Source organism: Aspergillus tanneri, assembly GCF_003426965.1.
Source record: "Aspergillus tanneri strain NIH1004 chromosome Unknown AapTan_7_pilon_pilon_pilon, whole genome shotgun sequence".
In the NCBI taxonomy this organism is placed as follows: Eukaryota; Fungi; Ascomycota; class Eurotiomycetes; order Eurotiales; family Aspergillaceae; genus Aspergillus; species Aspergillus tanneri.
Genome location: NW_022984634.1, coordinates 117,140 through 134,703, shown reverse-complemented (window position 1 = coordinate 134,703; position 17,564 = coordinate 117,140). Strand labels below are relative to the sequence as shown.

At 46.9% G+C, this 17,564-nt stretch overlaps 4 protein-coding genes across 4 annotated transcripts; 2 read left to right on the top strand and 2 right to left on the bottom strand.

Moving 5' to 3' along the window:
- Positions 1-1,252: 1,252 nt before the first annotated feature.
- ATNIH1004_006657 (uncharacterized protein) lies at positions 1,253-1,901 on the bottom strand (the record flags this gene model as incomplete). The annotated part of the gene is made up of 3 exons (XM_033571284.1): positions 1,253-1,421; positions 1,478-1,587; positions 1,638-1,901. The coding sequence occupies 3 exons, from the start codon at positions 1,899-1,901 to the stop codon at positions 1,253-1,255; spliced, it is 543 nt and encodes a 180-aa protein (XP_033424599.1).
- Positions 1,902-6,321: 4,420 nt separating this feature from the next.
- On the top strand, positions 6,322-7,055 carry ATNIH1004_006656 (uncharacterized protein; the record flags this gene model as incomplete). Its single annotated transcript, XM_033571283.1, has 3 exons — positions 6,322-6,433; positions 6,497-6,576; positions 6,645-7,055. The coding sequence occupies 3 exons, from the start codon at positions 6,322-6,324 to the stop codon at positions 7,053-7,055; spliced, it is 603 nt and encodes a 200-aa protein (XP_033424598.1).
- Positions 7,056-10,486: 3,431 nt separating this feature from the next.
- Positions 10,487-12,102, top strand: ATNIH1004_006655 (F-box protein; the record flags this gene model as incomplete). Its single annotated transcript, XM_033571282.1, has 3 exons — positions 10,487-10,709; positions 10,771-11,092; positions 11,166-12,102. 3 exons carry the CDS (start codon positions 10,487-10,489, stop codon positions 12,100-12,102), a joined length of 1,482 nt encoding a protein of 493 aa, XP_033424597.1.
- Positions 12,103-14,800: 2,698 nt separating this feature from the next.
- ATNIH1004_006654 (uncharacterized protein) lies at positions 14,801-16,990 on the bottom strand (the record flags this gene model as incomplete). Its single annotated transcript, XM_033571281.1, has 1 exon — positions 14,801-16,990. One exon carries the CDS (start codon positions 16,988-16,990, stop codon positions 14,801-14,803), a length of 2,190 nt encoding a protein of 729 aa, XP_033424596.1.
- Positions 16,991-17,564: the final 574 nt, after the last annotated feature.

Here is a 17,564-nt window from a genome sequence, read left to right as displayed (position 1 = left end):
ATCCATGATTAGACTCCGGCCATTTTCCGCAGTGCTAGACAAGTTCTTCAATAAAGTCCTCGAAGAATGACGCATCAGTTAAGCCGCGAAAGACACGAGAAAGCATAATCCCGTCCTGAAGTGAGCAGGAATTATTTGGTAACGTGGATCTCGATAAAACTTGGACACCTGGATCAGTGTAGAACCGCTCGAAGACCAACCTGTCCTTCGAAAGCTATCCATTTATCACATCTAGACTCATCAGCAAAAACCAGGTGGTAAAATCAGAATTCCGAGACGCGATGCATATATTCATCTCGCAGATTAGCATTTCGTTCTCTTGCTTGTTGTCGGGCAACCTTTTTTAACCACCCTTGACGATGCGGCGCATCGCTGATAGTAGATTTCGGTACGCATTTATCAAATTCATCCAGCCAAAAAAGGTTCCATTTCATGTCGATTATAAATCTGGTTTTTCGAGTAGAAAATCACATAGGCTTCCAGCATCACTGGCATACTTTTCCGTGGCCGTCCACCTTTAATTTGAGGTGCTTTGAAGCTACCAAACAATTAAAGGTTAAAGCGAAGTTAGATAAATGCTCGTTTTCTGCACCAAGCAGCTTCCGCCATCTAGGAAGTAGTTAATTCATCGCGCATCAACATACCATAAATAAGAGCAAGCGTTGATTGAGCTAGATTAAGAGCCGTTTTTGGCTACACCATGAGCAGTGATCGATCGCTGAGGTTGGTCTCGTACGCGCGTATTATTCGAGCAGATGGAATATTTAATAATATATAAGCTTTAGTCAGTCGACACATACATAATGTTAGAGACCTACTATATTCAGTATGGTCACGAGGCCTCTCTAGGTCATCCAACTAGATAGTCTACTCGTCCGAGCCCCTTGTGTTGTGGAATTCAGGGGAAGTGGTGCGCAGGGAGCTATTCCATCAGCTACAGGCCAACTAGCCTAATTGGGTAGATGTCATTCAGTGGAAACACCAGGAATCGCAGTATCTCAACCAACTGAGCCTACTGAGCGGTTCCCTATATTCTCATTGAGGTGTTCAACTATCTAGGGAATTATCCTAGACTACGCACACATCGACGGTGCCAAAATGCGGCAGAAAAGTTCGACTACACTATTATTTTTCTATCTTCCAACCGTTCTATAGCTAACATTCTAACCTAAAATCCTGCCATTGTTCACACCCAGATCCTATCACTATAAACCTCGTAATTCAGCGTAGCCTCACAGACTTGGCTAATTCCTCACTTCGGGTGTTCAAAGGCTTTAATCGTCTGGTTGTCCTTGCGACCCCCGGTAGTCAGGGTGGATAGCTCAAACTGGGCGAGACCGGTGTTAAAATTACCCTCCCACTCTACTAGAAACACTTCTTTGTTGACCCAGTAAAATTCCTCAATATCAGTTTTCAGCAAACTGTTTGAGTCGAGTCAGCGGTGTAGTTCCCCTCCTGAGGCGGAAACAAGTCTTACGCGGAACCAAATCCATGGAGAGCCATATTGGCATAACTTGTTAAGCCTCGCAGGCTGGCAAAGATCCGTTCGCCCTTGTCGTTCTCAAAGATCAAGTCACCGTTGCTTTCCTGGTCAACATTAGCTGTAGTATCGCAAGTCTGTGGACATCTTAACATACGCTGTGTTCTCCTTCCGTCAGAGGCAACATCGCCTCGTTCGAAGTGGAAATGTTTTGCACGAGATGTCCATTGAAACGGCCGCTGAGGTCGCCAGATACAATGGGCACCTTGGCCACTATACCGCCGGGGATGGTCGTATTGATGGGAATGCTGACGCGCATATCAATGGCCACAAAAGACTCGACTTTCGGCTGGTTGTAGATGCCACCCGTGGCAAGGACAGTGGCCACAAAGCAGGCGGGACCAAGGAATCGGAGATTCATTTTTGAAGGGAAAATAAAAATTGGATGGTATTAAATCAGGGAAAGCTGAAGATCGTTGATGGACTTGTTGGTTAGAGTAAAGACCAGGTCTGTTGCTCCAGGCAGTCCTCCTTTTATAGACCCTTGGTGAAGATCAACAACTGTGATAATTCTGGCGCCTACCACAATATAACCCCATATAAAATTATTATATGGTTTGGCAGACATATGCTCCGCAATAGCAAAACAGGGTACTCAGAATATGGCCTAGTGCAGGAACGGACGGAGCAAAATAGGTCCTAATCAGATCCCTTGCCACTAGGATATCATCCAGAGGAGGCGCAGTATCATCTAGAGTCGACTAGGCTTACCAGATTGTTAAGTAATCATTTTCTCAGCACTTTTTAGCGTCGAAGGATTCAAGATTGAGCTTCTGACAAATATGATCCCGGAATACAACCCATTCTGGCAATTTATTCGACCCGAGCTGTTGGTTCCAGCTACCGTAGGATCTTTTGTCTGTGGGAGTCAGATTTACGCAAAGCTCCACTTCATCCCCATTCGAAGCGTTGATAGCTGCGGGCTTGTGGCCTCGGGAGACCTCCGCAATCCAACTGGGGCAATTTCCAAATACGTCCAGAGCTAGGCCCAGGTCCTAGAGCCCAATCCAAGGTAGGCATCGTGATGGTTGGAGACAAACATTATTTGCAGGCGCAAGGTTGTTGCCTTAACGTTTCCATTTTACGCTATTTACAATAGGATTTATATCCTTTTTTGGACGGCGAATTGTTAAACGTCTCCTCATCTTCATCCTGGCAACCCCCATGTCTAAGGGGCTGAATCTTTTTAGAAGCTTGAGGTGGGTATGTATACACACTCGATATGTACAGTCTAACAAACATCTCCTTGAACTTGGAGAAACAGCCATATCGAAAAGTATGGTTGGGTCCGTATGCACCCTTAAAAATAGAATATAAGCCGAACTTTGCTGGGTGTAATATACAGACTTGGCAGCATTCCCAAGACCGATAAGGTCCTCCACTACAGGAAACATAGCCACAGCAATATCCTCTCCATTTTTAAGCCGCTGCCTCCTTGAGCCAGGCAATTGGTTTGGTATTTAGTATTAATGATGGAGGCCTTGGGCCGCCCCAGCCAAGGTGGCAACTCGAATTAAATCTGTTCACCCTGAACACCTCAGAAGGTCCGATAGGTGCCAATTCCGAGGTGCTTGTCGGTTGTAATGGTTTACATTGGGGTAGAAAAGGAGGTCATCGAAACTAAGATATTATTTTATGATCATATTTGCCCAAGTTCACTCTATAATTCCCCTTTTCCTCGTTAATTTTCCGCATACATCCTTCAGTATATAAACACACATCTTGGACTTATTATTGTTCCTCCTATAATGCAGCAGAGAAGAGTTCAGTTTGCCGGCCGTTCTTGTATTCCCTAGATAGCTGTCTTCCTGTTTTGGTAAGGCCTTAACAATTCTGCCTTCTTAACGGTCCGAACACATGGTCACCATGCTATTATTTCCATTTCTCGCGTTTTCATCGACGCCTTTTGCCCGGGTTCCAGACAGGAAAATCAAAGTGACTTAGACACACCACCGTTTCACTCAACTATGGGGAAACTCAACAGGCTACAGAATAGCCAACAAAATTAGTCACTTAAACCAGTAGAGACTACGCAAAGTACATTTAACTATGACGCTTGCAACAGTATGTCAATTAGTAATGTTTGTGTCCTCGGACGTACCATTCAGGCTAGCGGACAACAATCCAATTAGTCCTGCATTGGTTTCTATTCTTTTTTAGATAAACATGCCAGAACTATATCAGGCTACTTGTATTGGCAGATAAGGATCGCTTCGGGCTGGGGGATATGGACAAGAGGTCAGTACAGACCACGTAGGTCTTGACTCTATTGTTTCACAGGCCCAGTACCAACTCGTCAGCAGTCCATCAACAATCTCTGGGGTCATATGCGTTCCTCAAACAGCGCATTTCTCAGTTTGATTTCCCCAGCAGCAAAACAGTAGCAGACTCATGCCAGAGCATTGGTTGGACAACGACAGTACTAATTCAGTTAATTTTTGGGGCATAGCAGCATTCTACGACCATCACAATAGAGCCCATCCAACTCTATCCGCTGTATAGCACACAGTGTGGCTCTTTGCCGTCCTCCCTGAAGCGTGCGGCTTTGATCTTACTCGCAGTCAGCCTCAACAGATCTTTAGCGGGTAAAGAGTTTCAGGTTGGACTTGCAATCCATCATGGCATTAGCTATGGGGCTTTTGGGTGGTTTCATAGCGGCGCGATATCCATCGGCATGGTTCTAACACGCCTAACAAACTGCTAGGTGTCTTACTCCAGATTTGCAGCACAGCTTGATATCCCTCATCAGTCGGTCGCACCAACGCCGCGAGAAGTCCTCCAGCACCACAATCCACATAATTTTCATTCTACCTGTCTCCTAAGCCATCGTATAGGCGGGGATGACCACTCCCAGGTTCAGATGTGATGCGAGAGCACGAATTTATCGAAGTCCCGATCTTAGACGGCTTCTTTGTCGCGATTCAGAGTGTCGGAAGGTGTCAGAGTAGGCAGACGTATCAGTACTCCGCACAAATTGTAACAGCGCTACTTGTTGTGGTGTAGTGGTATATCTGACAGAAGGCAGCCAGAGGCAATCCTCGGCCACCAGTCTCTGACATGATCACGAACCCATTCCCTCGAAGTGCTTCGCGCAGGTAATCGGTGATCTGGTTGAGGTTAAACATGATATCACGATAACCAGATTTACCCAGTCGAATGAGCTGATGATATTGGCCGACGGCCTACGCCGCACCATTTGAGAAGTTGAGAGTAAATGAAGCGTACTTCGGTCCCAGATAATTGATGTTAAAAATCAGCTCTTATGGGAGATATTTCGACGAATTCCACACTACCCAGCCGACACGGGGGTACGCCAGACTGTACTATACGCTCTCAGCGCCTGGTGGAATGGAGCCATACAGGCAGGACATAACTTCTATCCAGACATATTAATGGAAACCACTTTCTCGACGGGAAAATCCCATTCCTGCTCCGGGTTCCAAATGGGGCTACAAATCCCTCGCTCGCAGCATCTACGTCGATCGGCACGTCGATGTTCTGCTGTACTAGGAGTTCGCTAATTACTTTAACGTCCTTGTATACCCGGTATACGTGGCCTCAAGAATTGCCACGATGCTGATTGTGTTCTAATCGCATATCGCCACAGCCTCTTTCAGATCGATGACAAAGCGTTTTCAGGTGCAGTTGGTGAATTTTTCTTCGAGCTCGAAGTACGACGCGGCTTTCTCAAAGCAGACCTGCACCGCAGACGACATTACGATATTAGCGCGGTCGGTGCTCTTCCCCTCGGCCTGGAGGGTGCTTCCAGCGGGTTTGATGGCCAGTGCAGCCAGCACTATTGCCCCTGAGGAATTTTGGCAGATCCTCTCAGTTCTGTACTATCTACTCTGTGGGCGTTGGAGGCATGGAATCATACTTGAGCCTGGAGTTATTATCCAGACTGAGCTTATCCTTAATCAACCTATATGCAATTGGCGAAGGCATAGGCTCTTCCGGTACGCTTGAGCTAGGCATGTCTGGAAGAGCGAAGTAGGAGCCGTACACGCTTTACCGGAAGCTAAGACGGTCACCGTGTTTGATTGCATGCGCTCTGGGTACCGGGGAGGTTGCTTTCACCTGATTGGCATCTGTCTTCGAGGGTGAGGCATTGTGGGGATATTCAGGTACGATTTATGATAGGATACCATCGTAGTTCAATCCTCAGGAACTACCTAGCTGGAACTCTTTAGGCATTTACTGTCATTTATCCTAAGGAGCAAAGGCGGTACTCTCGCTTGTTTGTAGCTAGTCTCGGGTGGTGAGGTCATTCATATTAACCTTTTCTCCTGTATCACTCCAGAGCTCTGGATTCGAACAAAGTCAAAAACTGTAATGGCCTACTTGCTCTCGCGGTCATGGTGGACCCTTCTGGTGCGAAGGAGTCTACGAAACCTGGTCAGTCGGTGGGCCTCCGAACTGAAGAATTGCCTCAATGGCATGGATATCTAGACGACCTGCCGTGTCGGATAAAAATTCTTAGGAGTTCTGAGGTATAGATATGGATTAATGATGAATATTAATAATAATAATACTTTATTATTACCTCCACACATCCATCGGCTGCTTGGCTTAAACCAGTGGCGAGATGCTCTCTCCTAGCTTTCCGCATCGAGGCCGTACCGGTTCTCCATTGGGGATGTAGACGTCACACCCGAACCCTCTATATTCCCTGATTCGTTGCAGACTTTTCAAGGATTAATCTTTCTCTCTCACTTTTCTTTCTTTCCTTCTTTCCTTATTTCATTCTTTCCTTTTTACATCGTATATCCAAATAATCCACCATGTTCAAAAACCCGGCTGGTATCTTTGCCGCTCTCGCTGCTACGGGAGCGGCCGGGTATTACCTCCTTCGATCTGGCGGCGACCCGAAAGTCGCACATGGGCAGATCCGACGTAGGTTCATATCAATATCAGTCTAGATATAGTGCAAAGGATTGATGCTAAGAGCCTTCACAGATGACGCCGAGCGGACGGTAAATATAGTCAATGAAGCCGACAAAGTGAGGAATAAAGCCGATGCATATATCCAACAGACGGTATGTACTATGTCCCCCAGCCCGTTAACTGTCTAGCTCTAATATCTCCTGTGCTAACAACACCGTAGGTCAAGGATGCCCGCACCAAGGCCAAAGAAGCAGACATATATCTAGAACAGGCGGTATACTTTTCTTCTTCCATTCCGTGTTCTTCGGCAATCCGGAGGGATGCTATAAAGAATCATTCTGACAATCCTCCGCTCCAGATCAAGGACCTCCGCGATAAAGCTTCCGCGACTGATCAACAACTGACTGACGCTGCCAAAGATAGCATGACGAAGCTCGAGAATTACCTCGAGGAAATTCGGAGAGACGTGAACAGCAATGTGGATGAGTTCGATCGGAGCTTAGAGAAGCAGACTGCGAAAGCCAGGAAGGCATTGGCGGACTGGTTGGGCGGAGGAAATTCGGACGGAGGAAACAAGGACGGTGCAAGCAAGGACGCAGGCAGCAACGATGGAGGAAACAAGAAGCAGTAGATCGGCCGTGGTGTGTCGAAGATCGAGAAGGTATGGCAAGTCACCTTGTCTGTAATGCACTAATTTGAGTGGGAAGGATTCGCTTGTATGGTTGTTGACTTGGTAGGACGTAAAGCCCCCAACACCCCCATACTTTAATTCCTGCCTGAACCAGTTGCAGAGTGTGATGTTATACGGCCTCAGGGTAGTCGAGGAAGCATGGGAATCTCAATACTGGTACTGAAATAAGGCGTGCTCCGGAGCGCGTCATCATCTGAGACACGTCTTCCATATAGTAACAGGTGTAGAAAAGTCTGTCAAGGTAGGGAACAATAGGAACGTATGTGACTTCCTGCACGCCGAACTTCTTAAGAAGTTGTACATGGATACAGAGAGAGAGAAAGAGGTCTCGTTATGCCCTATTATAGCTCATCTTCAGAGCTCTTCCAGGCTCATCAACGGCCAGGGGGGCCGGTGGTCAATAAGCACATGAGGTAAAATGCAACGAAAAGCATTAAGATCCACTCCAATATCCAATCCCGCATGTCATATCCGTAGTTTCCCACATCCGCGAGGTAATATCCCACGTAGGGAGGTTGTCGGAATAAAGATAGTCCATATTGGGTCATCATGTGAAGTAATGAAATGACGTGGCTATATTAGCTGTGGCTCCAGAAGGGGAGGATAAATCTCACCGTCTAGGGGCTCTCCCTCAGAGGCACGGATACGTGTCCGGACCAACATTGGCCCGACATGAGGAAGGCGTTGAGGCCAATCTTCCTGGTCTGGGCTTGGAACACCTCGCTTTGCGCCGCACGGTCTTCCTGCTAATGGTGGGGTTAAGTTGTCGACGAGCTGATCCATGCGCGCACGCACGTTGCTATTGTCGTAGCCATCGTTCCTTGCCGGTTTCCTTGATCTATCTCAGCGGCTGACTTTAGTGCGGCTGGATGCAGACCGTCTAAGCAAGGAGCCCTAGAACCCAATTGGTCACCGCACCGAGGTCGCCTTCCTGTAGACCATATTAGCTGCAAATTCATTCCCGTGGACCCCTACGTGAGCCAGGATCCAGTAGAACCGGGTGTTCCATCCCTGGGTGAGTCGTTCCTTAAGCAACTGCACAATCTCCTGAATAGGATACTGCCCAGACGTTTGGAATGGGAGTCCAAGGACTCTTATAAGCAAATGGATATGTGTGAAGATACCTTGAAAACTACTGAAAGCACACTAGGCCTATGACCGAATTACTCTCTAAGGAAGAAACTTTCAAATCGGTTCAGGAACGACAATAATTATTTAAAAAAAAAAAATAAAAATTTGTTTAAGAAAGCACCAATACTAGTGCTGCATGATCCCGAGAAGCCGAATAGTATTAAGCCGGACCTTCAGCGTATGGCACTTGGAATGGTATTGGAATAACAGAGAACTACTTGCAATTATCAAAGCTTTTTTAAAAATGGAGACTAGAGTTGCACGGATGAACCGCAAAAACGCTGCCGAATCCGCACTGCATGCGGTTGCGGTTTCTGATGGCAGGATCCTCAAATCTATGAGAATCCGAACGGACTCTGTGGTGGTTTTCTCCGCAAGTCCCAAAAATCCAATGCATAGTATTATTATATAAATAACGCACATTACAATTTTAAAAAAGGTTATTACCGGCACTCCCTTATTACATCCTTACGCATCCTATATTTTCTTTGTGTGATGGTTTGGTTGTCTCTGCGCTAGTAGAGATAAAACCACTTGACCGTATAAAAAGGTACAAGTCGACTGATCTTCGATCAGTCGCATCTAGCGCCCTATATAGGAGCGAAGGCCATGCCTGAGCAATACATTGGGTTCAACCCTTGACACTTTGCTTGTAGAAGATACATGGCAGTCTACTAACTAGCGTAGTGAACTGGGGATAGAACAGCTTTGCACATAACTAATCTAGTTAAATAAGTTATATACGAACTCTGATAGTTCTCCCTGGGGACTGTTATCCTGACGGCGGCCCCTGAGGACTCCTAATATTTAATAGCTTGTACAATCCATACATAGTATGAGGAGCTGCGTGAAGCCAGTTTGCAGCGTTTATTTATTCTGTTGGTGGCGAGGAAGGCGTTTGGCATGGCGTCCACTTTTATTTTCTTTTTGTCTTCCCTATACTTTATATTCTCATCGCAGGCACCGAATAGAGTTAACTTTGTTTCATTTCCGCCTCTGCTTCGTAGGTTATAACACATAGTACCTAGTACCTACTTAGTCGGTCATGTGATAAGCGAGATTGCAATATTAATCTAATTATAGCTAGATTATATAGTTATATAATTTATTTTACCTTTTTTGGGCACTTTTTTCTTATTAGATCAGCAACTACTTACTATATCTCTAACCGTTTGGAATAGGTGAGGGCCCAATATTTGGCGAGGATATATATAAGGTGCATTTTTCCCAGTAATAGGCTGCATTCTGTTTTCTCTTCAAACACACTAAAAATTACGAATTTTTTTACCTTATGTTATTTTTAAAGTTCCATTTTTATATACTTCTTAAGTTAAAGTTATTTATTATATTAGATATAATAAATTTCAGTCCAATTGATGATTAGTATAAATAGTTTTCCGGTCCCCTGTTACACTCCTTCGGATTAATGGTCTTGGCAATCATGTGACTGTCACGTATGTACTGTTTGAGACTTACCGTATTCAACAAGATCACGTGGCCTCTCTTAGTCACCCGTCTAGATCCTGTCAGATATATGGCTAGTCCCGAAGAGGAAATAGAGTACGATTGGTAAAAAAGGTCTTATTTTGAATGAATTGAGCTATTCTCTTCTTGGTTATTCTTGATGATTATTTTGTTGTGTGCTCCGCGGGGGTTTTAACCCGATCTAGTCACATGATTCTGGTCCACCAACGCCCATATTATTTGATAGATAACTAAATTAGACGGCTCGCCCAAGCCCCCTTGAATTGAAGAGAATCGTGCCTCGCGAACATGAGTACAGTAGGTCTCTAACATCTGGTGAGCGTCACAGGTTCTCCACAAATGTGGTAAAATCCCCAGATTGACGAGCCAGGCACATGAACCTGGCAACGTATAACCATATTATTTGACATCAATGTAACCTCCTAGCGGAAATGTAGTCCCCGTCAATTCTCTTTATTCGCCCTTGCATAGTTCACCGTTTGACCTCCAGATCTCATATTCAATGTTAGACCGGAATATGTGGTTTGAAAAAAATGAAGTGCTAAGCGTGATAAACTTTTGGACAAGAATGATACCATGGCTGCGACCTGAAATACGAGGGTTGTAGCGCCAAGCGCGGCTTGTCCTGTTTTGTCCCCTGAATAGAAAATGGAATCGTATCCGGCTTCCTTTCAAAATCACTATCTTTTGTCTCATTGTACCGGTCGCTCCAATTCTGCTCCCAGCCTAGAGAGATAATTGTGGTTTATCGCGCTATGGTAGGTAGTGACCCATTGATGCGCCTAAATCTCGACTGTGCGCTGCACATTCTCAGCTATCTACATCTTGATGATGTTGTACGATGTGAGCGGGTGAGCACTTATTGGAGAGACATAGCCCGTTCGTGGATGGGGAAGACTGGAGACTCTCTCCCCTGGACATTGCCATCATCCGGGGACAAGTGCAAGGTTGCAGCAATTAAGCGCTTTAGATACGGCGGTAAGATCCAAATAAATTACCTAGTTATTATCAAATGCATGGCTAAATGCCAGATCCTTAGCTGAGTGGGAGGCCAACCTCCGGCGTGGCAGAGCTTCGTCGGTCCGCCGATTCAATTCTGCGGTGTCATTCTATAGGGCCCAACAAGGGTGCATTGCAGCGTCGGGAGATTTCATAGCGTGCGACTCGGATGAAGGCCTTGTTTGGCAGTCCCTTTCGCTAAACGATGATGGCTCTATATTGCCTCCAAAGGCAGTGGAGGTTCCGGGTTTCAGCTTTGGGACCGAGTTGCATCATGACCAAGTTTCTCACCTGCAGTTAAATGATGATGGGTGCTTGTTATTCCGGGCTCGCACGCACCGATCCAACTCCCCCGCAGTTCGGTACGTTAACTTCTGTTCCGCGTTTCCCCGGATTCTATCATCCATGGACTAGTGACTGACATTGGCCGACCAGTGATCGGGTGATCTGTCTTAAGAGCGGAGAGGAGCTCTGGAAACAAGATATAGATCATCCAGATTGGTCCTCCCAACCCGATCTAGTGCCTCTTTTGATCGGAAAGGAGCGGGTCTATTACACTCGCACCAGCGAGCCAACACATTACCTTTTGGCGTATGAGTTCAGAACGGGTAAGCTAGCGTACGAGGTGCCGACTGATTGCTCCCTAAGTAAGAATGACCCAAACCAGCTTGTGGAGCTGATCCGCGACAAGGGGGAAGAATTTATCGTGAATCTCTCCCAGAGAACTAGCCCCTGCGACCTAACCATATATGATGGTGGGAGTGGATGTGCTATCGAGAAATGTGAATACCAAGGACTGTGCAGATTTACATTGACCACTGTGCCAAACACTGGCACGTTTACGTTGATGGCTGATGTATCAAAGAGCCGCTTTAAAATTCTTCTACGGTTTTCACGACAGTCAAAGGATAGTTTCCTCTGCGTTGGGAGGGAAGGGCTGTCTTGGGAACGTGGCCATAGCAAAGACGATGAATTTGCGGTTGACCCTTCTACACTTTTTATGGTCTCTTTTCAACAGAAGCGACCGATCCCGAAGGTGTGGAAGCTCGTGGAATGCACTGATCCAGAGTTGAGAGACATTGTGAATGAAGCTTTGTTAGAAGGGGGAGCATCGGATATCAGGGTAAACTGGTGTTGGAAGCCCACCGAGCCACAGGAAATTGACCTGCCTCCGGGGCCAAAGGGAAAGAAGCGACGCCAATTTCAGGTGCCCTCGGGTTCATTGGGCTCCAACCCGTGGTTCCTAGATAGGCGGCATATTGCCATTCATATGCATACTAATGAAATGCGAATGAGTGGGCGAGAGATGCGTCATTCTGCATACAAGGGTATTTATCTATTTGACTTCACACCAAGAAAACGAAGGGCGTAAGTGTGGTCTTTAGTGGAGTTCTGTACTTTTGTTCGTACTGCAAACATGCTCTCAATACTTCTCTCTCGCTCATTTAAGTATTCTAAAATGGCTTGGACGCCATTAGTTCATTCGTCAGATTGTGGAGAAGTATTCTCTGTTCTGTAACCGGCATGTCCAATATCAAAAGGAAAAGCTCAAAGTGAAGGAGTTGAAGGTGAAGATCCATTGTTATAGGCGAAAGTTGACGAATTTAGAAGATGCTTGGGGGTCGGATGAGTTTGATTCAGACGACATTCTAGTAGGGGATTCTTTAAGGGGGGGAAAGTATATGTGAGTAGCAGCGATTTATGTCTTATTGTAAGATCTCAACTTGTCTTATATCTTTCCTTGGTATCGACAGAATTCACAATGGCGAAGAGCTCGAGGAGCTTTTATTTCTGCAATTTTGGATCCATAATTTTTGACAAAGTGATGAGCCACGATTGAAGCAGCATTAGGGGTTTCACTTGTTTGTGCTTTAATTCAGCTAACAAGTGCTATCATATTTTTGGCGTTATTGTTGTTTGGGAAACTTCTGTGGGGGTGGTACAGACCAGAGGGGAAAGTCCAACGAAATGAGGTCGCAGAGACCGCTTTCAACGCCATATTTTGGGGGATAGGTTGCCGTGAGATGTCTATATTGAAGGTTTCTTTAATTACTTCTATAAGGTTGCCAATATATTAAGTACTTTAATGTCAGTCTGCATGTGTGGGATTTCTCTATCTCATCCCTAGTAGACTAATTCTCTCTGGGGGACGGCCTCCGCTTCTTACATTGACAATCGTTTACAAATAGACGCTTGATCCTACCGTAGTCAAATTTAAGAACGCAGCCAAAATTCAATACACGATTCACTTCGAGCGAGTAGACAAGATATTGCCCAAGGGTCCCAAGCTATAGATCCTGGATTTTCATATACTGACTGGCGTTAACATATCATGATTGAGTCGGCCAACCTCAGTACAGTATCTGTGTACTCACGGATCACCCAAGTACATTAAGGGTCAAATTCGCATTCTATGAACCCTACTAACCTCATTGATAGTCCCGTGCGCGATGAACACCAGCCGGATGGATAACATAGGAACGGAAATACGACAATACTCAGAATGCTTATTTTCTACTTCCCCCCACAGTCGGGTTACCTTTCTATATTGCGAAAAATTTACTGGTTAGTAGTTATTCTAACCATTGCTTATTAATCCAGGATGGTTGAAGTGTCATACGGTGATATATCGACAACGGAGGAAAGACAAGAATCATTTCCTGGTGTTTTGGATTTACATTGTTGGTCAGTGCCAGCGCTTAATCATTACTTCTACGGATTAACCAATTTAGTAAGTGATATTACCGACGGCATTTTTTCACACAAAAGTCAAGGTTATGTCTAAACAGATGTTGCTCACCCGAGAGAAGACCTATTGCCACGAGCGCCCTTCTCCCTGTCTTCTCTAACTCCAGAGGCCGATCCCGTTGTTCCTTAATAGCAAGGTCTAAATCGATTCGATCCATAGAGCGCAAGGCCTAAAACAAATCGACAAGAGTCTCGAGAGTGAAGAAAAAGGACTTTCAGTTTATTTGTATTTGATTTCAACCCCTGTTTACTCGTCTCGTGGTTGGCTATATTTAAAGTTTACTCAGTCTTATTCGCTGATACAACAGCAATGATGTTTCGCACTTGGAGGCCCCTTTGCAATCAGTTTAAATATGATCTGAACAGGGCCGGTTATGATGTGCTTGGAAAATTCTCAATATATCCGTTAACAGATACACAACTTATGATCTATTCGACTTTTTCCTAGGTTCATAGAATGGAGGCCAACACTCAGGATCCTAGTATCGTGGACCAGGTACGGATGACGGGTTCGGACTTTCGCACTGTTTTGCAGCCCAGCCGCAGCTGTGGTATAAGAGGTTTGTGGAAGCGTGGCTCAAAGACGTCCTGGGTTTACCCTCCAGGGCAAGTTTTGCTCTCGTTTCAGTATGTCAGATGGCGCACGCCACGTGCCATACAGCGGTGTACAACGGCCTCTTGCCCTGGTATGTATGTTGGGACAATGAGCTCGATAGCCTTGGAGGCGTAGCCTCCTTCCCTACGTCCCGCAACCCCCCTTCTGGTGCTATTTGTTATAGAGGGAGCACCCATATCACCAACACCCTGTCCAAGACCCGTTTCACAATTATATTAAAGCCTAGGGCTCTTCGAGGATTGATTGTGGATTTATCTGGCTTAAGTACGCTGAGCGAACGGGAAGCCCTGTTTTCCACACTCTGTCGCCATATGTACTTGATTCGGGACGGATGAAGCTTATAATCAGGAGTATACCTATTATTGAGCTGCCAAACCTTATGTGATGAGGGAGAATTAACTATAATAGTAAGCAGCAAATCAGGCGGTAACTAGAGGGTTTATGAGAAGAAAAGCTTTCATTGGGCCACATGAGTCCACCGTAATCTCTGTGGTGGCCAGCCGCCAGACGCGGCCTTTCTCAGCGCTGACTGCGTCAGCGCTACCCTGCATAGCGACATTCATATGTAAGCTAGGACAGGTCAATGAATTCTTCTACTACTACTACTGCAAGAGACACAAACTGACACCATCGACATAGCCCTTCATTTGAGTCTTCAAGAGCGCCCTCTGTCATCAAACCCACCGTCGTTTGAGCAACTCAATCTTCATCGACGACCCAGCATCTGCACAATTAGCGTTGGTTTCCAAGATTGCCAATAAGACTTGAGTGATCCATGCTCACAGTTCTGCTCATCTGTCACGCCCACTGGATCCTCTGAGGGCTGGATGGTCTTCTTGTTGTCCAAGCCAATCATCATGATCTTCGCAACGCTAGGCACGCCATCCCGGTCCATGACGAAAAGCATCCAGTATCCAGGAATCAGAATACCCGGATCAGTTGGCAGTGTAACTTTCCAGGTGTTTCCAAAAAACGATGTAGCAGAAACATGAAGTGGAATTCGGCGCTGATCAGTGTTGACAGTATGGGTGGCGGTGCCCAAACGGATCAGGGAAGCCGTCGAGATTGGGCCCGATGTTTTGAATCTTAGGGTACTACCGACCAATGCTTTATCTTCCAGGCCTGAGAGGATCTCAGGACGAGGCCGGGGCTGACCCGAAGCGGTCAGAAGATAAGGAGGCGTGAAGATCTGGCCATCGTAGTGGTTGGCCGTGCAGTTGCCGCAGAGTCCACCGCCGGCATTCAACACCCGACCATCTGGGAGGAGGATTGACACGGTATGATACACTCTCACAACATTGTTCTGCTGCAACTTTTGAAACGTGTCGGTTTCAGGGTCGTAAATCTCTGGAACAAACTGGACGTTTTCCTCATTAAAGGCAACGCCGAAGGTCTGGCCACCAGCGATAAAGACCTTTCCATCGGGGAGAACCACTGTAGTGTGGAACACACGCTCATAATGCATGGTGCCTCGTCCACCAGCGAGTTCGACCTTCGGTTTCTGGCCCGGTTCGCCGATCGTGATGATGTGGGCGGCGTTGGTAGCCCACGATTTGTCATAGTCAGGGGAACCTCCAAGAGTGAGAATCTTTCCCTTCACAGCATCGAACATAACAGCATTTCCCGACATGGAATGACCATCATTCATGCGGTATCCTGCCGCCTTGACACTTCCATTGCCATGAGCGGAGTACCAGTTCATCTGTTTGCTGGGCCCGGCTTGGAAGACGCTCAGGCCCTTCCAGCCGAAGAGCCAGCCATGGTTGTCGGCTCTCCAGGGACCTTCCATATCGTCGGTCAACATGTCGCGGACCGTTGCGCCGGGAAGCATGGTCCAGTTCTGGGTAGCAGGGTCGTAAACTTCGCCATCCTTAGCAATGTTGGAACCTCCAGCCCAGGAGCCTCCAATGACAAAAACGCGTCCGTCGGAGAGAGTCGTGGATGCCTGATATCCACGACGAAGATTCATCTCGGTTGCGCTGATCCACTCATCATTGGCAGAATCATAGAGACTTGTCTCCGCGGCGTCATTGCCTCCGGTCACAACCATCATGCCCGTGCCGTCATAGGAAATGCCGGGGCAAAACATGTCATGGTGGGTGTTGCTAACTGTGCGCTTGGAGACTTCGTGAGTCAATGGGTTCCACCGGGTCATAACCGTTTTGCCTCCTGGCGTCGAGTGGAAATGATCGTCGGCCCACGACGACCAAAGAGCAAGAATGCCAGATCCCTCCTGAGCACCGGAAACAGGCACAATAGGGAAATCAAGAGTTGGCCCCCAGACACCGAGAGCAGGATCGCGAGGAATGGTGTACAGAGTTCCATAGATGTTCAGCTCAGAGATGCCGACCCAGGGGTTTTGGTCGTCGGGATCAGTCGTGATTCTTACATATCGGGCAGATGATGGCTCGAACGCAGACATTCGCTGTCTGTTTGTGTTGGGCCACATTCCATATGCGACAGGACCCGTCCAGCTCTCATGATCTTCGCTGACCCAGATCTTGTGCTGGGTAATCAGACCTTCCACCCCCTTGTCGATTGGAGGGAGAACAACAACAGCGCCGACTTGGTACCATGCCCCAAGATCAACTACTAAAGTGTGCCCCTTGTCGGAAGGGTCGCTGTGCCAAGCAGTGGTGTTTTTTCCGTCGATCGCGTTTTTGCATGGATAGTCGCTAGCGGAGCTGCTGCAAGTCAAGGTCCAGTCTTGACGGGGGATTCGAATGCCTTGATAGGGAGGCGATTCATCGTTGAAGGTCGGTGTCCAAGAAGGGTTATCGGATTTGCCATAGCCAGAGACACGTTCTCCTCTCATGGCCTCGGCCATATATTCCGCCATAGCACTGACTCCCCCGATGGAAGCCCCAACGAGGAGCCCGGCCCTTTGCAGCTTCATCTTGGGCGAGAAGATTGACTGGAGAGCGAAGAGACGGAGAAGGAGAAAGAAAGGCCCACCCCACGTCTGTGAAGGGAAAACATTGACGTAGGACTAGGGGATATATAAGTGCAATACTGAGCATACTCCGCCTGGGGCCGCTCGCCACCGTCATCAAGATTCAAATGATTTTCAGCACACGGCAATAAACTAGACCAATAGTCAAGAATGGTTGCGCAAACTATTACAGGTAGGCCGATCTCTTGAGGGGCTTGCTTGATGCGGACGTGAGACACAGTTAGTGATTGGCAGCCTGTACATGAGCTCGCACTGCGTATTATGACACGTCTGGGCAGTCTCTTGGATCACGGTGCAAAAAGAAGCACAAAAAAAAAAAAAAAAGAAACTCGATCATGTCGACAGCAGGTCGAAGATCGACGTCCCCTTGTCCTGCACAGTACACGGAATGCAAGCACATCTGGCCCGCTGGGATGATTCTGCAGTTACAGTAAGTTCATTTCTGGCTTGCAAATCACCGGTGGGATATGCATACCTAAGACTTTTGTGTCACCACGGAGCGATAATCGTCAACTCA